Here is a 22,444-nt window from a genome sequence, read left to right as displayed (position 1 = left end):
TCAGACTGGTACTGAAAGCTCAGACTGGTATTGAAAGCTCAGACTGGTACTTAAAGCTCAGACTGGTACTGAAACCTCAGACTGGTACTCAAAGCTCAGACTGGTACTGAAACCTCAGACTGTTACTCAAAGGTCAGACTGGCACTGAAACGTCAGACTGTTACTGAAACGTCAGACTTGTACTGAAAGCTCAGACTGTTACTGAAACATCACACTTGTATTGAAAGCTCAGACTGTTACTGAAACATCAGACTTGTATTGAAAGCTCAGACTGGTACTGAAATGGCAGACTTGTACTGAAAGCTCAGACTGGGACCGAAACCTCAGACTGGTACTGAAAGCTCACCGACGTCATCTCCCAAAGTAGAGAAAATTCATAAAACAGAAGAAAATCATCCTCCACAGCAGAAGACCACAGAAGAAGCATGTGAAAGGGACTGAGGTATAGTTTTATTACTGAATAATATGTACAGGTCTAAATGACAAAAATATATATCATATTAACACTTTTCATTTTATACAAAACCTCTGAACCTGTGAGTTTCAGAAAAAAATGAGAGAACGAGCCTACAATACACACAAACACCACACAAAACATACACACATAATAAATACTGATATAGTCATCAATATATCAATATAGGTTCTGCGAGAACACACACAGTTTAATCCCAAAGTTAATAAAGAATATATGCAGTGAGTAACGCTGCTCACATCTGCTCTCCGTTAATCTGTTAGTGGACAATGACTTCAGTAAAGGACAACACCGGACATGCCTTCAGCGCTAACGGGACTTTTAAAATCAGAGAAATTCTAGAGATGTTCTTTTGTTCAGTTTTGAATATTATCCAGTCAAAAGCTGTAAAATTCCACATTTCTGAAGATACATTCATCTGTTCAACACCTCAACATGGCTCTGAAGTAGAAAAATATTTAATTTCACTTTAAAACAACATATTTATTTTATTTTATGAGTAGTCTAGTACCTTTCAGAACCGGGTTCTGGCTGCAGACATGGAACCAGTTTCACGAGCAGAACCAGTCTGTACGTTTGTAGGCAGAAGAACAGTGCAGAATCAGTGGTGTCAGAAAGAGAACCAGTCCACAGTTCACATCTTTAGGAGAACTGCTCTGGTACCGGTTCTGACAGTTTACACAGTACAGAAAACAAAGCAGGTCTGATCTATGTTTAGAAGGAGAACCAGACCAGATCCAGGTGTTCCTTTGGCAGAACTAGTCCAGATCTGATGGACCATGTCATAACAAGTTCAGCCTTACCAGGAGAACTGCTCCAGATCTCCTACTGCCAAATGCTAGTCCAGATCCAACTATAGCAGGAAAACCACATCAGAACCAGTTTTACCCGGAGAACCAATTCAGGCTCGTCAGAAGATCTCCCAGCAAAGATTACATTTCAGCAGGAGAACCAGTCCAGAACCAAACCCAGAAGTAGTTCTTCATTGGTGGAATTAGTCCAAGAGTTTGTCTGTAAGACGCTGAAGCGTTCTGAAGATCTCAAGGTGTTCTGCTCTCAGTGCTTCTCTGACAAGCGTTTCTGGTGTCCTGAGTGCTGATGAAGTTTAAGCTCTGGGAGGAATGAGAACATGATCAGGACTGGTTTAGAGCAGAAGGCTAAAGTTTCAGGAGTGTGTGTGAGGAACTTACTGTTAGCTGAGGAAACACTGGGGGTGTGGAAAACCTTCATGGTAGCAGGTCCTTCTCCTACACTGGTGATGACCTGCACCTCTAATCTATAGGAGGACATGGGCCTGAGGTTTGGCACCTCCAGGAAATTATGACCCTGAGAGAAAAACAGTATAACACACAAACACACACACACACACACACACACACACAAACACACACACACAGAACATGATCACTCTGAAATACACAACAAAACAGGAGGCTCTGGGACAAAAAAACAAAACAGGAAGTTCTTACTCTGAAAATGCCACAAAACAGGAAGTTCTGACTCTGAGTAAAAGCTTTTTTAGATCACTAGATCGTGTAATAACAGGTTTAAGATACAAAATAAAATTATGAGAGAGAGAGAAAGGGAGAGAGAGATTAAGTGAGAGAGAGAGATTATTGAGAGAGAGAAAGAGAGAGAGAGATGATGCAAGAGAGAGAGAGAGAGATTATGAGAGAGAGAGAGAGACTCACTGGAGGGAGGATCTGTGATTGGGAGACGATGCTGTTTGGAATGCTGTTCTCCCGGTTCACCACCGTTACGTCTGCCCAGGTGACCTGGAAGCCCGTGATTGGTTGATGAGGCTGAGGGTGGGAGACACGCCAGAAGAAGTGTCCAGTGATGTTTTCCCTGTTAGCCGTGAAGGACGCCGTTAGGTTCTCGGGTTTGGCCGACACTTTCACGGCTACTGAAACAATCCCAAGAAAAAGAGACACAAGTTTCTCGTCACGTCACATTTCACTCAGTTATCACATTCTCATCACGTCACATTTCACTCACCATCTTCTCCTGGACAAACGATGGATTTGTGACTTTTGCTCCGGACGTCAGGACAGGATGGAGTGGTGAAGGTGACGGTGCCGAGTTCAGAGTGTTTTTTCGCTCTGAGTGTGTGAACAGTTACTCTGTACTGACAGGAGAATAGCAGCCTGGAGAGATGGATGAAATTCTCCTGAACAAAACAATGAAAACATTTGAATGTAAGAATTCATTTCAGTATGAAACATCAGCTCTGTATAAACATCTCCAGATACACAGCTTCCTGAAGCACAGAAACACAATCACTCACTCAGTCATGCGGAAAAGAGAGCAGAGGTGGAGGAGGGATTTGGGCGTCGCTCTCTCTCTCTCTCCCTCTCTCTCTGCCTCTCCCCCTCTCCCCCCCCCTCTATCTCTCTTTCTCTCTCTCTCCCTCTCTCTCTCCTCCAAAGTTCTATAGGACACTGAATGCACATTCCCTAGCAACCTGATCAATGTGTTCTTAAGAATGTGTCTATCTCTTTCTCTCTCTCTCTCTCTCTCTCTCTCTCACACACACACACACACACACACACAAGAGACTTGTTGCTTGGAGGCTGAATTCTGTTAACAGAATAAAATTACTGAGTCTGTACTTAGGGTCCAAGCACCAAAATCCTGCATGTCTGAGGTCTTTTTACGTGTTAAACATTCTGAATCATGTTTCCAGAAATCAGTGACGTCTTCACTCACATGTGTGACGGATTTCTCCGGGGCTTTGGTCTGATTGTGGAGGCAGAGTTCAGGTGTCCACTGGACATGGAAGTGGCTTGACATGGGATCTGAAAAAGTCACGATACAGACGTGATTACATTATAAACCACACACACACACACAGCGATACATAGCTCTATATACAGCTTGTATAAAATGGAGAGGAGGGGAGAGAGGAGGAGAGGAGAGGAGAGGAGGGAGGAGGAGAGGAGAGGAGGAGAGGAGGGAGGAGGAGAAGAGGGAGGAGGAGAGGACAGGAGAGGAGAGGAATGTATTGATGGTGTGAGTTGATGTAGCTGTAAGATGATTTACATGATCATTTCACTTTCTCTTGCAGTTTAAACAGCTCTGTGCTGAGAGTACTGTAATGTTGTGTTGTAGTGTTGTAATGCTGTGTTTTAGTGTTGTAATGAAATTCACCTCCTCTCTTCTTCCAGTAAACTCGAACCTGCAGCTGTGTGTCCTGGTAGAACGGCGTTCCTGCCTCCAGAGAACTTGCTGATTTCAGCGACGGTGCAGGAAACACGTGCTTCAGCTTCCCTGTGAGCTCTGAGCCCAGAGCAGTGCAGATTGGAGTGTATACATTAACATATTAATACAGTAGAGTATAGTGTGTGTGTGTGTGCGTGTGTGCGTGTGAGCCCAGAGCAGTGCAGATTAGAATGTATACATTAACATGTTACTACAGTAGAGTATAGTGTGTCTGTGTGTGTGTCATACTCGTGTGCTGGTTCTCTCGAGCTGTACTGAACTGAAGAGCAGTTTTAGGGCTTTTCAGTCTCGCTGAACCCCACAGAGCCACGGCCTGGAGCTCCACCGTGTAGGAGCTGTTTACTGTGAGACCTTCCAGATTCACTGAGCTCTTCACCTGAAACACACACACACAGTGAAGGCCAGATTATTTGATGACCTACTGAGTGTTATTAGCAAAAAATGTAAACACACTGCACATCCTGTCGTGTGTGTGTGTTTGTGTGTGTGTGTTGTAACAGAATGTTCTTCTGATTGATAAAATTGAGAAAACACAGCATCCAGTTTCTACTCATGAAATCTCACATTGACTCCGAGATCACCTTCAGGTTTAAAAGCAGGAACTATTAAAAACATGTGTGTGTGTGTGTGTGCGCGCGTGTTTTGGAAACCTGAAGCTAATTGCGTTGGAGTTTGTTATCGGCTGTGTGTGTGTGTGCGTGTGTGCATATGTGTGTGTATGTGTGTGTTTTGCCAGGTCAGTGGAGTTACACGTGTTAAGAGAAACACTTGGCTTAAAGGCTTTTGCTCAAACATCTGCTCATCGTTACACAAAATCTAATCTGGTGTTATGCTTTTCAACCGGTAGCACTGCTTTGTTAGCTACTGGCTAGTGAGCCCTCACTCATACACACACACCATCACAGAAAGGGTTCTTTGGAGTTTAATAATGTTCATATGAATCATAACTGAAGCGTAGAGAATGAGAACAGGAAACTACGACCATATATGGGAAAATGGAACACAAAAAGGCTCAGAGAGTGTGGAGAGCAGTAAGGTGGAGGAACGCTGCTTTTTTTGTTTTTATTTTCATTATAAGAACAGTTTACCCCATCGATGGTCTTTCTCCTCTTCTTTTTGGAGGGAATGGTGGTTTTTCCTGCAGCGCTCCAGCTCCAGGAGATTTTGTAATGATGGATGGGGACGTCCGGCTCTTTAGGGAGGGTCCATTCCAATCGTACTGTCACCGAACCGCCCCCGTCCACTGTGAGGTTGGACATCTTGAGTCCGGACGGGCGTGGAGGAGGAGACGGATCTGGATAAAAAGAGTTTCTGACATTAAAGCAAGACTAAAGTCTGAAGATTCCTCTTATACCATCAACATCTTCTGACCAGTCAGAATCCAGAATCCCGCAGCTGCTGAATTCTAAAATAACGTCCAGTTAAAGCTTGGGTTAAAAATTTGGTTGGTTTATTCTATGTTGGCTGAAGTGTTCCTTTAACAGTTAGGAACAACTAAACTCCCTCACACACACACACACACACACACACAGGTGCCTGGAGTTAATAATCTCTGTTACTAACAGGCTAGTTAAATGAATAAATAACAAATGCTTACAAATTGAAATCATATGAACAACATTGTCAAAAGAAAAGCAGCTACGTAACATGAGCAGTGTGTGTGTGTGTGTGTGTGTGTGATTACTGCCAATGATTCATGTCTCATTATGAATGAAGTCTGCATGGCTGATTGATATTAATCAGTGAACAGAGCTCGTGTTCTTAAACATTAACATTCTCACTGGAACATAGAACCAACACATGCACAGAAAGACACACACTCACAGACATATACACACACACCCTCACAGACATATACACACACACAAACTCACATCCACACAAACACACACTCTTACATACACACATATATACACACACACACATACACACACACTAATCTGTGAAAGAGAACAGACTCACACAACACATACACACAGACAGACATATACACACACTCACATACACACTAATCTGTGAAAGAGAACAGACTCACACAACACATACACACACACAGACATATACACACACTCACATACACACTAATCTGTGAAAGAGAACATACCTCATTATTTGACACACACACACACACACTCTCTCTCCTTTGTATTAGAGCTTAATCTTAAAATATTGTGATAGAACAGAACTGCTGTAAAATCTGTAAAGGAAGTGTGTGTGTGTGTGTGTGTGTTTGTGTGAACACACACAATGCACATGAGGAGTAGGTGGTGTGTCACCGCAGTAAAGTTTTATTGAGCAGGAATAATAACACACACCTCTGGAGGAGTGGAAGTGTTTGCTTGGCGCCGTGAACCCTCGAGTACCGTGTATGTTCACCGCCGCTACACGGAACTGGTACCAGCGAGTGGCTCTGATCTCCTCCAACACAACACACTCCTCTGTGACCTGAAAAACACACACACAATAAGCCAGGTGTGTATACTGTACACCTAAACTAAACACTGGACTTCACAACAAACAAACAGAGCTAACATGATACAGGTGAACACAACAGAGGAACAGATCAGGACACTACAGGACACACACTCGCTGTCATGGGAACCATGTGACACAAATTGAAGCTTGTCACATTATACTGGGTATTTATGCAAATGCAAATACGCAAATGAGCTATCATGCTATAAATATGCAAATGATGTACCCTGTTAAAGTGCACCACATTTCTGTGTAACTTATGAGAAATTCTTATTTGGATTTAAATAAAAGTTGGACCCAGAACAGTGTCTGAACCTGTGCCACGTCCTGCCATGGCGTCGCGTCGTCTTCGCTCGGGTGGATGCCGTAATTCCAGCGCTGCTGCACAACGTAAACCACCGGCTCCACCGAAATGTTAAATTTTGAAGACCAGCGGACTTCCAGGTGACCGGATGACAACTCCAGAAACGTCAGTTCACTCCTGGGTTTCAGAGGAACACCTGAGAAACACAGAGAAAAAAGAAAGAGTTTGTTACTGCCAGAGCATCACGTTAATGACGTGTCCTTATTTACGTGGGTGCTGTGACGTTTTACTGCACTGATGAGATAAAGCTGCACTTAGACTTTATTCCTCTTAGTTAATTGTTCATAAAAAGCTACGTGTGTGCACACAAACCACATTTAACCCTCAAAGCTGCAATAAACACTTCCATGTTCAGTAAATTAAACGTGTTCACGTGTTTACGTACAGAGTTAAGAGAGAAAAAGAGACGTTCTGCTGTTTAATGTTTAGTAACGTGTAAAGACGAGGAACCTCAGGTTAGTGCTCACGCTATCCTGCTGTCTGTCCATCAGACTTAGTCCGAGTCGTTAATGAGACACAGCTGTAGCTCGTTAGCCAAAACCCCATAATCACACCAGTCTGTCAGTCACATGGCCAAGCTTTGGCACTTGATTTGTTTAAGTTCTGCACCACGGTTCCTCATGAAGGTTTGAACAGTCTGTCATCTCTGTACACTGAGAACGCTCCCGACGCCTTAACACCAAAACCGTCTGTCTGTCTGTCTGTCTGTCTGTGAGAGGCTCCGGAGGCCTTATAGCCAAAACCGTCTGTCTGTCTGCGTGTCTGTGAGAAGCTCCCGAGGCATTATCGCCAAAACAGTCTGTCTGTCTGTCTGTCTCTCTGTCTGTCTGTGAGAAGCTCCCAAGGCCTTATAGCCAAAACCATCTGTCTGTCTGTCTGTCTGCCTCTCTGTCTGTCTGTGAGAAGCTCCCAAGGCCTTATAGCCAAAACCATCTGTCTGTCTGTCTGCCTCTCTGTCTATCTGTGAGAAGCTCCCAAGGCCTTATCACCAAAACTGTCTGTATCTCTGTGTGTCTCTCTGTCTGTCTGTGAGAACCTCCCAAGGCATTATCGCCAAAACAGTCTGTCTGTCTGTCTGTCTGTGAGAAGCTCCCAAGGCCTTATAGCCAAAACCATCTGTCTGTCTGTCTGTCTCTCTGTCTGTCTGTGAGAAGCTCCCAAGGCCTTATCACCAAAACCGTCTGTATCTCTGTCTGTCTCTCTGTGAGAAGCTCCCGAGGCATTATCGCCAAAACAGTCTGTCTGTCTGTCTGTCTGTCTGTCTCTCTGTCTGTCTGTGAGAAGCTCCCAAGGCCTTATAGCCAAAACCATCTGTCTCTCTGTCTGTCTGTGAGAAGCTCCCAAGGCCTTATAGCCAAAACCATCTGTCTCTCTGTGAGAAGCTCCCAAGGCCTTATAGCCAAAACCATCTGTCTGTCTGTCTGCCTCTCTGTCTGTCTGTGAGAAGCTCCCAAGGCCTTATCACCAAAACCGTCTGTATCTCTGTCTGTCTCTCTGTCTGTCTGTGAGAAGCTCCCAAGGCATTATCGCCAAAACAGTCTGTCTGTTTGTCTCTCTGTCTGTCTGTGAGAAGCTCCCAAGGCCTTATAGCCAAAACCATCTGTCTGTCTGTCTCTCTGTCTGTCTGTGAGAAGCTCCCAAGGCCTTATCACCAAAACCGTCTGTATCTCTGTCTGTCTCTCTGTCTGTCTGTGAGAAGCTCCCAAGGCATTATCGCCAAAACAGTCTGTCTGTCTGTCTGTCTCTCTGTCTGTCTGTGAGAAGCTCCCAAGGCCTTATAGCCAAAACCATCTGTCTGTCTGTCTCTCTGTCTGTCTGTGAGAAGCTCCCAAGGCCTTATCACCAAAACCGTCTGTATCTCTGTCTGTCTCTCTGTCTGTCTGTAAGAAGCTCCCAAGGCCTTATAGCCAAAACCGTCTGTCTGTGGTGGTACACAGCCCAATCACAGACTCTAACCAGCCGTGAGTGTGGCAGTAACAGACGCCCAGTCCTGTCCTCCTCTTCCTCTGTTAGCTCAATCAACCAGACAAAGTCTTCTTCAGCAAGCTGACAAGCAGATAATAAAACAGAGCAAGAGAGCAAGAGATCTGTATAGAATAACAGCATGGTGTACAAAAATATACAAATCTCTAAAATGCTTTGAGACACAAAATAAACTCACCTGAACCTCAGGTTTAAAATTGCCTCGGTTTATTTCCAGCTACAAAAACATAGCTGCCTCTGTCCCCATCGTCCTGAGACACAGCAGTAGCTCATCTACATATTACACTGAACTATTCTAGGTTAGCTAAAGAAGATTGATGGAATGAACCTCCAGTAAAATAAAGCATCTGACTGAGTAAACTGCTCAGTTCATCAAATACAAGCAGCCATGTCTGTCTCACCTCACCTGGTGTCCACGTTCATGTCTCATCCTCCAACAAGAGGTATGTTTATCATGCCTGTGATCTGACTATGGTGTGCTGTCTATTCAGGTTTATTCACAAAACCTTCTGGACCTAGGCTTCACCTCACAGGAGCGCCAGAATTTCATAGAGCAATGAGGTTTTTTTTAACAGCCTGAAACTCAGTGACCTGCCACATGTCTACCACATGTCTGGCTCTTCCACATCATGATGTCATGCCCTCGAGTTGAAGGGCTAAATAAACCTAAATGTGAAAGTCGTCTCTATTTTAAAGCTGCAGAATTACTTCATCACCATGGCACCACTCCAACAAGACAAACCGTTCCCCTGGTGTGTGGGACCAGAATCCCACCCGGACCTGTACAGTGCATTTGTGAAGAAGCTTCATCACTACGTCATGGCACTGATGAGCATGCTATGATGCTGATCAGCCTGATTAACACCTCTTAAAGTTACACAGTAAGAAAACTGGACATTCATTCATGGCTCAAGATGAAAAAAAACCTCAGGAACTCACTCTGAGGAAACAGTTCTGCCAGCATCATGCAGTCAATAATTAAAATAGAGAATATAAAGCTCCTTCAAAACAAACTCCTGAACTTACAGAAAAATAAAGCAAAGCAGCGAAGCAAGAAACACACCTGATAACTGCCAAGTCTTAATAAACAGCCAGAAACAGAATCATAGCAACAGACGAGAAACAAAGCTCTGAGTTTTCTTCAGATGGACCAAGAGGAAAGGTCACATTCCATTTCAAAGCTCAGTGACGGACAAACCAGAGCCAAAGGTCCTCCACCTGCAGGTCCCCACATCTGCACATCTGACAGCAATTTGAGACGCAACGCTCAATTTCCATTTTAATGCTTTACAGCTTCACACAGATTACACCTCCTCCACCCCGAGAGAAAAGAAAAGAGAAGAGAAAAGGGAACAATTATGAACTTCAGAGGTAAATAAGCAGGTAAACAGCGAGGTAAATAAGAAGTGATCTGGAAGTAAATGAGAAACAAAAAGAAAATCACCCAATACATGTCTATAGGATAAAGCTAGTAATATTTATCCATTTAGAGTTACATTTAATGTCCTGTAACATCCGTGAATTGAGTCTAGTTAACACAACTGCACCTTTATAAACGTTCCTGGGCGTCTGACAGGTACGTCCGCAGCCGTTCGAGCAGCACTTCTTGTGGGCGGAGCAGTGGACGTCGCTCTCACAACTCTCCACACACGCGGCAGCAAATCCACTCGCTCGATCCGGAGCTGGACACGCCCCTTGCTTCACTGACTCCACCGAGAGGAAAAACTCACAGCTTACCACACACTCTGACTGTTTATTTGGGAAGACGGTCTGGAGGGAGAGAAACACGGGTCAGTGCTGTGAGAACAGGAGCTCAGTCAGGAAGTGTTAGCATGACGAATTAGCATTCACTCTTTAGCATAGCCTCATAGAAATAACGACTTACCTCACACAAATCCTGACACTCGCTCTCTCTGAGATCCCATGATGCTTTGCAGGGCTCCAGACACTAAAGAAACATCATGAAAAGCAGAAGCCCACGTATTATGTCATGTAAGAAGGATGATTTTATCACAACACCTTCCCCAGAATGTCTTCAGCAGTGTGTTTACATCTGAACCGTGTAGCAGGAGCTGTAGCCTGCTTCCTTTTGCCTTGTTATGATGATTGCTAATGTAGCGCCTCAGTGTGCAGGCTACTGATTAGCACAGTTTAGAGAATAAAGAAATGCTGGGAAAGAAAAGGAAGAATGTGAAAAGAAACAGAAGGAATGAAGCACTGATTTAAATTTGTTCTGTTTGTGATCCGTTTGAGGACGGATGCCTATGCTTATGCTCTGGTTCTCAAAAACAAGTTAAATTCATTAGCTTTAGATCTTTCCTCCTAGCCTGTGATTATTACTGTAGTTTCACGAACAAGTCATGAACAAACACAAAACAACATATAAACATTACATTAAAAAAGGTACTAGGACTTTTTGCATACTTTATCCACTACTCCAGTACTACATGAAACATCTGAAATCTAATTTAAAATCTACAAATATGTTTATTTTTAAGCAGACTGAATGAGTTACTGGCTAAATGAGTTACTGACTGAAGGAGTTACTGACTGAATGAATTACTGACTCAATGAATTACTAGCTTAATAATTTACTGACTGAATAAGTTACTGAATGAATCATTTACTGGCTGAACGAGTTACTGACTGAGTTACTGACTAAATCAGTTACTGGTTGAATCAGTTACTGACTGAGTTACTGACTGAATAAGTTACTGACTGAATAAGTTATTGGGTGAATGAGTTACTGATTGAATGATTTACTGACTGAATGAGTCACTGAGTGAATAAGTTACTGACTAAATGAGTTACTCACTGAATAACACACACTTGTTGCTAGCTGCATGCTTCAAATGTCCACCAAAATGCTCTACTGAAGTGTGTCCTGTCTCCAAAACAAACACACACTTGCTTCTCCTTTCTAGCAGCACTGGAACAACACCAAGAATGTGTTTTTAGAGTGGGGACAGTTACGGACTGAATGAGTTACTGAATGAGTTACTGACTGAGTCAGTTACTGACTGAATCAGTTACTGGCTGAATCAGTTACTGACTGAGTTACAGACTGAATGAGTTGCTGACTGAATGAGTTACCGAATAAATAATTTACTGACTGAGTCAGTTACTGATTGAGTTACAGACTGAGTTACTGACTAAGTTATGGACTGAGTTAATGACTGAATGAGTTACTGGATGAATGAGTTACTGGCTGAATGAGATACTGACTGAAACATTTACTGAATTAAACATTTACATTATTGTAATAATAATTAAATAATAATACATTATTAAAGAGAGAGAGGCGCTGTTCTCAGTACAACAACATTATTTCATTAAATAATAATACATTATTGTAATAATGTAAATGTAAACATTTACATTATTGACTGAATGAGTTACTGACTGAATGAGTTATTGATTGAATGAATTACTGACTGAATGAGTTATTGATTGAATGAGTTACTGACTGAATGAATTATTGACTGAATGAGTTACTGACTGAATGAGTTATTGACTGAATGAGTTATTGACTGAATGAGTTACTGACTGAATGAGTTATTGACTGAATGAGTTACTGACTGAATGAGTTACTGACTGAATGAATTATTGACTGAATGAGTTACTGACTGAATGAATTATTGACTGAATGAGTTACTGACTGAATGAATTATTGACTGAATGAGTTACTGACTGAATGAGTTATTGACTGAATGAGTTATTGACTGAATGAGTTACTGACTGAATGAGTTACTGACTGAATGAGTTATTGACTGAATGAGTTACTGACTGAATGAGTTATTGACTGAATGAGTTACTGACTGAATGAGTTACTGACTGAATGAGTTATTGACTGAATGAGTTATTGACTGAATGAGTTACTGACTGAATGAATTATTGACTGAATGAGTTACTGACTGAATGAGTTATTGACTGAATGAGTTACTGACTGAATGAGTTATTGACTGAATGAGTTACTGACTGAATGAATTATTGACTGAATGAGTTACTGACTGAATGAGTTACTGACTGAATGAGTTACTGACTGAATGAATTATTGACTGAATGAGTTACTGACTGAATGAGTTATTGACTGAATGAGTTACTGACTGAATGAGTTACTGACTGAATGAATTATTGACTGAATGAGTTACTGACTGAATGAGTTACTGACTGAATGAATTATTGACTGAATGAGTTACTGACTGAATGAATTATTGACTGAATGAGTTACTGACTGAATGAGTTACTGACTGAATGAATTATTGACTGAATGAGTTACTGACTGAATGAGTTACTGACTGAATGAGTTACTGACTGAATGAATTATTGACTGAATGAGTTACTGACTGAATGAGTTATTGACTGAATGAGTTACTGACTGAATGAGTTACTGACTGAATGAATTATTGACTGAATGTGTTACTGACTGAATGAATTATTGACTGAATGAGTTACTGACTGAATGAGTTATTGACTGAAAGAGTTACTGTCAGTATGCTCACAGTCACCAGCAGCACTGATGATATCAGAGTGAATCCAGTCAGAAAGACTGAAGAAAATGAAGCGGATAACACAGTGAACATTGCTATCATATATGGGTTCTACTGTGTGAAATCCAAAGGCATTATGGACAATAAAGTTCATTTGTTCAGCAATAAAGTTAGGATAGAATGTAAAGCAGGAGTGCAGGAATTCACACAATACTTTAAAAGTTACTATTCCACATACTTCAGCACTCCAAACTTCAGTCTCTAAAATCTAAAATTTTAAAGTAATTCAGTGTTCCTCAGTTCAGTTCAATTTGTTCAGCATTTAGGATTATGTCAATTTCTTTCTATATGATTAAACTTTACAGGTCTGTTTCTTGGGCATGTGTGTAATCTCACCTTCATCCTGCAGGGAAACAGGACGTGTTTCCGTGCATTTTTTTTTTTGCAGCAAAGATGATATTCTAAAATATTCGTTTAAATGGAGAAACATTATTATTGTGCGTGACGCGTCATTCGTGTAACAATTTTTTCTTGAATTTTATATAAAAAAAGTGAGAGTGCTGTGTACTCATGCATAACAAGTGAAGGAAATAACGAGTTTATCACACACACACACACACACACACACAAGATTTCAAAGATTTAAATGAAACAACAAAACATCTTTACAAAACATTACAGTAGTAATTCAGACAAACGTGTTTTTTCCCTGCTGATGTGGGGAAGTTGCTTAGCAGGTGGCATCAGACGCAGAGTCTTAGCTTTAATTATTGATTTAAATTCAGCCGGAAGAAACTGACAACAAAGAGGCCTCTCTGAGAGAGAAAGAGAAAGAGGGCGTCTAAGAAAGAATAGAAAGAATGAATTATTCATGCGCCCCACAATCGGAGGATGGTGGGTAATTTATGAGCCAAGTAAACGAGGAGGGGAGGATCAGCGCTCTGCATTAAAACTGCATGAAAGCTCTGGTATAAAAATAAACTAAAATCTGTTTTGGGTCAAAACATCAAACCAAACTGGAGACTTAAATTAACACTAAAACCTGAGTTCTTACTGTGCTTTCTAACTTCCAGCTAGTATTCTGTCTGCACTGACATGATGCTATGGTGGTTCTGCTAACATTAATAAACAATCTGCATAAACAGGAAGAAACCTGTCTGAGAATCATCTAGAAGTTTAGGAGTTCCTCAGGGCTCACTGTTAGGTCCAGGCTCATTTCTACACACAGGACATTAGAATGTTCCTCCAGGAAAAAAGGATGAAATCAGACCAAGCTGAAAAATATCAGGAAAGTTTGAAAACTTTTCCATGCACTTTAGTTTAAATCTGACCCGAAACGAATCGATTCAAATGTGACTCATTCTGATTCGATATGATTCAGTTCAGTTAAATTTATATTTTTTATTTAAAACTTAAAGTTTTGCATTCCCTTAAACAAAATGCTCTCTCTGCTTCTCCCCCCTTTCATGCACACAGACACTCTGACACCACACACACACACACGCACACACACACACACACACACACACACTGAACGTTTTTTCACACACTTGTTGCTAGTTGTGTGTTTCAAATGTCCACCAAAAGGCTCTTCTGAAGTGTGTCCTGTCCCCAAAACAAACAAACACTTGCCTCTCCTTTCTACTGGAAGAAGCACTGGAACAACACCAAGAGTGTGTTTTTAGAGTGGGGACAGTGTGTGTGTGTATGTGTGTGTATGTGTGTGTGTGTGTGTGTGTGTTTGCTCACTGCCACTGAAATCCTCTCAACTAATACATGTGAATGTACTGTGCTGCTCTTCTGTTTCTTTATTCATCACTTCATTACTCTCTCATTCATGTCACTCTGCTTTACACACCAGGATTCTGTCGTCTTCTGTATTCTGAACACTGCAGCATCCTTTACATCTTCTCTACTTTAATATTACATAATTCTGTACACCTCAGTATTCTGTACATTTCAGTATCTGTACTTTTCAATATTCTGTACATTTCAGTACTGTGTGCAAAATAAGTGTTCCTTATAATTACTCCAGTAATATAATAACTCCTTATAATAACTCCAGTTATTCCACAGTAATAATACAGTTATTACGCTTTACACACCTCACTACTGTCTACACACAGTATTCCATATAACTCATTGCTCTGTACACTGACCACCACCTGTCTGTCTGTCCCCAGTGTGACTCTTTATCCTCATATTTGACTGCGCTGATAAACATTAAATGGAAAGAATTAGTTGTTTTGTAACACAGAGTTTATCTCTCAATAGAATTCACCCAGTGTCTCTCTCTCCTTCTCACTCTCTCTCTCTCTCTTTCTCTATCTCTTTGTGTCTGTCTGTCCTTCTCTGTAAAAGGGAAGTCTTTTGAAAGATAAAGAAACAAAATGACCAAAAAGGGACAAAAGCTTCAGTGCATTCTGGGAGGCCAAAGTTTGTGCAACAGCATGCTAATGAAGGCCACATCACCCCCATCTCTCTCTCTCTCTCTCTCTCAGCTTACTTCTACTTTCCAGTCTTTGTGTTATAAAGGAAACATTGTAAACATTCCTGCTCGGATCAGGCTTTAGGGAGTGGAAGCGGAGATCCACAGCCAGCATGTTGTCAGCGATACTGAATTGAATTTTTCCACAGAGTCGTAGCGAGTTCTTGTCGTTTCCTGACTCCGTTAAGAAGGAGGGATTTCACCTCTCCAGCGGTGAGACTCTCACACAGCGAGTGTTAGCACTGTTTATACTGCTGGCTGCTGTTCCCTGGAGAAATAAACTGAGAAACACAATCAGAAGCTGGACTGAATCTCACAACATTACCAGGGACGGTTTCTGTTCCTCTAATATACGTTATCTGACCAAAAGTTTGTGCACCCCTGACGATCACACCCATATGTTGAATTCCAGATTTATTTCCTTGTCGCTGTTGTAATAAACTCCACTCTTCTGGTCAGGTTTTCCACGAGATTTTCAGAGTGTGTTTATTCAGCTACGAACATTTTTAGCCAAATAAGCCTTGTGATGGAGATGATTTAAAATTACTGAAAGCCCGGTGTCATTTTAACACCTCTTAAGAATTGGCAGCCAAGAGATGAGACAAGCAGATCGAAGAGTCATGAAACACAAAGAAACAGCTAGCTGCAGCGGGGTAAGTGGACGCTTCGAGTGCCTCTCTATTTTATCGACATTACTCTGTGGTTCACATTTCAGGACTGGACAAGTTGCTAAGCAACAAGGTAAAGACATCGCACATCAATAATAAAAGTCAGTTCTCAAGTCAGCTATTAGCTCTAGTTAAGTGTTTAGCTTATTCTGGTCTGTCCTGTATATTTAAGCTTTGACACTCGTTGAAAAGCAAATCAATCATTTCACACACACACACACACACACCCACACACACACACAACGTAACAGGAAACTGACGTGACCCAAAAAGAAAGTGCTAAAAAATAAAAGGACACACTGTCTCCGCCTGTTTATGTTCCAGTCCCGAGATTTTACTGAGTGACTGACGCTGCTAAAATAAACAGGACAGAAAAGAGCAACAATTACACAACCCCACGAACCTGTGTGTGTGTGTATGTGACATGAAGGAAAATAATGTAAAGAGATGAGATTATGTTTAGGGAACATCCTTAGTGGTCAGTAATACAGAAACAGGGCAGGTCATGGTGTTGTAGAGGAGAAGGGACAGATGATGTTACTGTACCTTAGAACACTGCTTATGGCTCTGACACCAAACCAGAGATCCGTTTCCCTGCAAGGAAAAAAAAAAGGTTAAATATCTTTAATAAACCACACCAGCAGTAACTCAGCTCAGACTGCACTCTTTATTCGACATTCTATCAGAAATTGATTTCTCCACAGAGCCACTGCTGAGTTCTGGACTCTGATTCGTGGTCAGTTGGTGATGAACAGCAGGTTCATATTAATGCTCTCGCTCTGATGCGTTATCTAAACACACACTCAACCACTCGAATGAATCAGTAAGTTTAAGCAGAACATGACACGGTCCCCAAACTTTTACAAGCCCGAATGTCTGTTTCAGTTCACCGTCACCTTCAGAGGATTTCTGGAACAACGTAATCAGCTGGAAAACTGACGTGAAGTTTATCTTTACAGAACTTTGTGATGACGTGACATTTTCATGTGAGTCTTTTAATGAGAAATCACTGCTTTAAAAAAAAATTAAAACACAAAACAGAAAGAATTCCAGAGAGACAATTTACTTCCTCCAAAAAACCTCCAAAGAAGCAACAATATGTAGAGAATGAACATTAACTTCCAAGATTTATCTCCTGAAGAGAATAAAGAGGGTTTCTTGGTTGCTATGTGGTTGCTACAGGGTTGCTATGGTATTCCAGGTGGCATCTTGGGTGTGGCTATTCAGTTGCTAGGATGATGGTTGGCAGGTGCCATGGTACTGCAGGTGGTTATTACAGGGTTATTACAGGTCATAGTAAAATATTCCAGATGGTTGCTTAGGTGTTGCTATGGTGATGCTAGACAGTTGCATTTGTATTCCAGGTGGTTGCTATAGTGTTGATAGGTTGTTCCAGGTTGTACCTAGTATATGGCTAGATGGTTGCTAGAATGTGGACAGGTGTCATTCCAGGTGGTCATTAGAGCGTTGCTCGGTCATTGCTTTTGTGTTCAGGTGGTTGCCAGAAAGTGGTTGCTATGGCTCTTACTAGATAGTTGCTTTGCTACTCCAGGCAGTTGTTAGCAGGTTGCTATGATAGTCCACACGGTTGCTAGGGGTGTGGTGGACTTGTAACTTTCTTCAATATACCTGAATTGACATGCGTCTACATGTTACAGGAAGTGGGAGGGCCAGATGAACGGTTGCTAACGGTTTCCCTCGGGTTGAGATGAGCGACGAAGTGAGAGAAGAAACGACAGACTGAATTTAAACCGGAATATATTTTATAATTCCCAGCGGAGCAGCAGGAATTCTCCAACACGCCTTCAGCTTAATAAAACAAAACAGACTCCGTCTTTCAGGTTGTGTTGTAAGCTCTGGGTGTTTCCCTGCTCTGTCCATCAGGAGGTGAACAGCCTTCAGATTGTTAGCGTAATTTAATGCTAGCAGCTTTTGTGCTTTTATGTTGGAGTGCTGAAGAACCTCACACCATTACACAATCACAGACCATTACACAACTACACACACAATTATCATCACACATCCATCTCACACAACTCCTAATTACACAACCACACACACAACATCAAATAATTGAACAAAAAAACACAAAAACTCAAACAGCTACACAATCACACACAGCTTTAATTATACAACTAAACATACAACTTCAGACCCATACAACCTCCAACAATTACACCATCATACACTTTAACATACAAGCTTAATCATACAACTACACACACAATGTTTATTAAAATACATTACACAGCACTAGACAATCAAACACACACACACACACACACAAAACCTCAGTTCATCACATAACCACACACACCACCTCAAATACACAACCTCAACCTTGTCTAAACAAATGACTCACTTACACAACCACACACAAAACCTCAATTACACAACACACACACACAAAAACTACACAAACCACCTTTGATGATTACACACACACTTTCAGTTCAAGTGGATTTATGAATATCAGAGTCTAGTTTCTTTGAAGACATGAATGTTGATCAGACCACCTTCGGAATCTCAGGTCTGATTAAATCTGTGTGTGTGTGTGTGTGTGTGTGTGTGTGTGTGTGTGTATTTAAAAGTGAAAACCAAGTAACATAAGTCTTCATTCATTCACCCTTTAAAAACCACACACACACATACTACACGTTTGATTCTCTTCCCAAATGATCGGGTATTAAAGCGAACACGGCCGAAACGTCTTTACGATGTTTATCTTTCCTCGGGTTGAGATGTGAGACGGAGCGAGAGAGGAGGAATGAAAGGCTGGATTTAAAACCTAATATATTTTACAACTCCCGAAGGAGCGGCGGGAATTCTCCGACACGCCTTCAGCTTAATCGGCCCGAAAATAAATAATCAAATGTGAAAACCTACTTTTGCGGAACACAGTCCTTCTTTCAGTTTGTGTTAGCAAAAGTCGTATTTTACGGTTTGGGTGTTTCCCGCTCTGTGGGATACAGGAAAAGTGCACAAACTGAACATGTAGCGCTTATAACCAGTTTAAAAACAACATGTTACTGCTACTAATGAACCCAACTCACTCACTTACTGCTGTTCGTTCTTAATCTTACTTTAATTCTACTCATACCACAGCACATAGTCTTGCTTCATCCTGATTGGTCAGAATCTGGACGGAGTCTCCAGTGTCAGAGGTAAAGCCGTAACTTTAGTGTTCAGAACAGAGAAGTTTACACTTTTTCCTGTTTCTCAGTAACATGACAAGCTGCATTTTGTCTTTTATTAACTTGAGGAGGGTGATGCACTACATGTACGTGTGTCATGTGATGTGATGACGTTATAAGATGTGACACAAATTCATCATGATTTATTTAACATTAACACAGAACTATATAAAACATTCAGAATGGAGGAGCTGTTTCTGTGTGTGTGTGTGTGTGTGTGTGTTGGCATTTGTCCCCCTGACTAATTAGACAAAAAAGGAAGGGGGTTTGTTTGTGCAGCTGACCAGACCCTCTAATAACCACTTGAAAGAAGTGTGACCTGTGCGTCCTGCTTGTTCCTGTAGCATAACTACACTAAAATAAATAGAGAAGGAGTCGACTCTTTGAGTCAACTTGTTTAAGTGAACACTGAGAGCTGACTCGTGTGTGAGTCCTTTTGTCGTAGCACTGTTGTGCACAGTGGTGTTAAGTCTCTCTCTTCGGCACTTCGGTTCATTGTTAGTGTGGATGGGGCGTGTGAGGTATGTGTTTGAGTCTCAGCAGTGTGTGAAACAGCAGGATTTTATTTTTTTTAAAATTTGATTTACATTAAGAGTTGATATTGTTCACTGAGGAAGAGACAGGAGTCAGAGCTGGAGGTAGCAGAGCTGAAGATGTTGAGGTTCTCTTTGGGAGTGACAAGGCTGGACAGGATTAAGAACGAGTACATCAGAGGGACCATTCATGTTGGACGTTTGGGGGACAAAGTTAGGGAGGCCAGATTAAGATGGTTTGGACATGTTCAGAGGAGGGAGAGTGAGTATATTGGTAGGAGAATGTTGGACATGGAGCTGCCAGGCAGGAGGTAAAGAGGAAGGCCAAAGAGGAGGTATATGGATGGAATAAATGAGGATATAATGCTAGTGGGTGTAAGTGTTGAGGATGCAGAAGATAGGGATAGGTGGAGAGAGATGATTCGCTGTGGCGATCCCTGGAGGGAAAAGCCGAAAGAAGAAGAAGAAGTGTTGACATTGTCTTAATTAGATAAGGACGATTTCATGTAACAATTTCAGTCACTAGTTATGCAAGGAATCATCTGATTCAAAAAGAGTCGACTCATTAGTGAGTAAAATGATTGACTCACTGGAGGGAGCTGGCACATAATGCTGAACGGCAGGACATTATAACGTGAGTTTATGTTTGCTTTCTGTGTTTCATACATGTGTCACATTTAACTATCAATATTTCACTAAAGAAATGATGAACAATCGTAAAGAATCCAGTGCAGAGTCTGAAGCTTCACGAATCACTACACAGGAAGGACGTACAGAGAAAAAAAAAACATTAATCATATCACATTAGTCATACCACAGCAATCTGCCAACAGTTACATGTTTTTATTACGTAAAGAATGACGGGTCATGTGTTTTATCTGTGTATAGTTACATTTCATCTCTTTTTATTCTCTTCAAGCTGCTATAAAGTGCTGAAACTGGAGACTCCTTCCATACCAGTGAATTAATCATCTCCCAGAAATGAACAGTTACAACTTTTTCTTTGTTAAATAATAGTTTAAGTTTCCCCTGTCTGTGATTAGGTTTAGATTATGTGACAGAAACAGAAACAAAAACACCTCCCTGTTGCAGTAGGAACCATACGGTATCAGAGAGCGCGTGAACACGAAGCTGTGATGTTAGGAAGAAATCACCTGACCGTCAGGAAACCTGTACTGTTATGTTCACTGCAAACTCATTAAACTTCTCATTTGTTCATCAGGTATCGTGACGTCACATCACCCACTCGGATGAAATGATGTAGCGTGCGTGCGTGCGTGCGTGTGTGTGCGCGTGCGTGTTACTGGTTGCAGGTAATAGGCACACACAGAAATGCACACACACTATATTATCATTAGATTACAAGTTAAAATGATGACATGAGATAAAACGTGAATGAAATTAAAGAGTTAAATGGCCTTTTGTGTTAAATGTTAGAAAAGTGCTAGATACATTAAACATAAATAAATAAAATACATATGAATGCATAAAAATAAATCAATTAAAAAAAATAATAACCACGAACCTGAGAGTGTTTAAAGAGAGCTGAAATGCGCGTGAGGTGCAGGCTGAGGCAGCGGGAGGCGCAGCGCGCGCGGCTCACACTCTCCACCAGCACCGACTCGTCCTGCCGCCTCGCGCTCACCTCCGCCGTGCCGATAATAACGCTAACGACGAGAATAACCACATTAATCCACAGGCTCGTGCTCCTCGACGACATCACGCTTCCCCCGTCCCTTCCTCTATACACACCGCTCCGGTTTTCTCACAAGCGCGCTGTCTCCTACTCTATTTATCTCACACACAAACACACGCACGCGCGCTCTCACACTGAGTCGAGGAGGAAAACCCAAGCTTTCATTTTATCACCGGAGCGCGCGAGAAGGGGCGGAGTCACACACAAGGCCAGAGCGCTGATTGGGGGAGCGCGAGTGGGTAAAACATTCAGGGCTCGCGCGCCAGCAGGTAGTGGATGGGCAATACCGTGTTAAAGGAAGTCCAGTATCGAGATACCGATATTTCTAGTGTATAGGAAGCGGAGGAGTTACAGAGTAAACACACAGTAAACACTAGATCTGTGACCGTTTTATTCAACAAAAAACACACTAAAGTTACAGCTCTGATTTATGGAGGATGTGTGTGGAAGAATTGAGCAGCCATTTTAGGAGCTTAAGGAAAGAACTGTATAACAGTCATGATTTTAATTGTGTATAAAAAGTTAAAACTTTGGCTGTATTACACCATCAGGTAGCAGGATACTCTGCTAACTGCTAAATCGAGTTATTACATCACTGTTGATGTTTTTATTCTCTGATTGGTGGATCAGGTCTTGATTAATTCTCTCTAACAGCAGCTCTGACAATAGCGCGGGTTATCGTTTCCATAGCAACAGCTCATTCACAGGGACTGAAATGTCCGAAGTACTGATATATTTTATGTCTAATCTTTTTTATTCAGACATTCCCTAGACATGTTTGTACTCTTTTCTGTTTCTCTGAACGTGTTTTACAGTGTACACTGAAGGTTTCTATGCTAATGATGCTAAAACACCT

The 22,444-nt window shown here is 41.6% G+C and overlaps 1 protein-coding gene across 2 annotated transcripts; it reads right to left on the bottom strand.

Moving 5' to 3' along the window:
- Nucleotides 1-426: 426 nt before the first annotated feature.
- LOC131355147 (anosmin-1) lies at nucleotides 427-21,734 on the bottom strand. 2 transcript variants are annotated; one of them, XM_058393412.1, is made up of 14 exons: nucleotides 21,418-21,734; nucleotides 16,712-16,759; nucleotides 10,405-10,467; nucleotides 10,067-10,289; nucleotides 6,488-6,672; nucleotides 6,013-6,142; nucleotides 4,786-4,991; nucleotides 3,926-4,073; nucleotides 3,626-3,754; nucleotides 3,185-3,273; nucleotides 2,474-2,645; nucleotides 2,167-2,381; nucleotides 1,666-1,801; nucleotides 427-1,587 (listed from the first exon to the last, which is right to left on the bottom strand). In XM_058393412.1, exons 1-14 carry the CDS (start codon nucleotides 21,610-21,612, stop codon nucleotides 1,532-1,534), a joined length of 1,995 nt encoding a protein of 664 aa, XP_058249395.1. In that variant the 5' UTR covers nucleotides 21,613-21,734; the 3' UTR covers nucleotides 427-1,531. The 2 variants fall into 2 exon arrangements, with proteins under 2 accessions (XP_058249395.1, XP_058249396.1); XM_058393413.1 differs by having other exon boundaries at nucleotides 2,167-2,378.
- Nucleotides 21,735-22,444: the final 710 nt, after the last annotated feature.

The sequence above is a fragment of the Hemibagrus wyckioides genome, linkage group LG06, assembly GCF_019097595.1.
Source record: "Hemibagrus wyckioides isolate EC202008001 linkage group LG06, SWU_Hwy_1.0, whole genome shotgun sequence".
Lineage (NCBI taxonomy): Eukaryota > Metazoa > Chordata > Actinopteri > Siluriformes > Bagridae > Hemibagrus > Hemibagrus wyckioides.
The sequence above is the reverse complement of the archived record's forward strand: the minus strand, read 5'-3'. Positions and strand labels throughout refer to the sequence as shown.

Bases quoted from the DNA above. Each gene is read 5' to 3' on its own strand.
- LOC131355147 (XM_058393412.1), bottom strand. From the start codon at position 21,612: ATGTCGTCGAGGAGCACGAGCCTGTGGATTAATGTGGTTATTCTCGTC. The intron at 10,468-16,711 runs GTACAGTAACAT...ATGTTTCTTTAG, and splicing joins GCCATAAGCAGTGTTCTAAG to TGTCTGGAGCCCTGCAAAGC. The intron at 6,673-10,066 runs GTGCAGTTGTGT...TGTGTTTCTCAG, and splicing joins GCCCAGGAACGTTTATAAAG to GTGTTCCTCTGAAACCCAGG.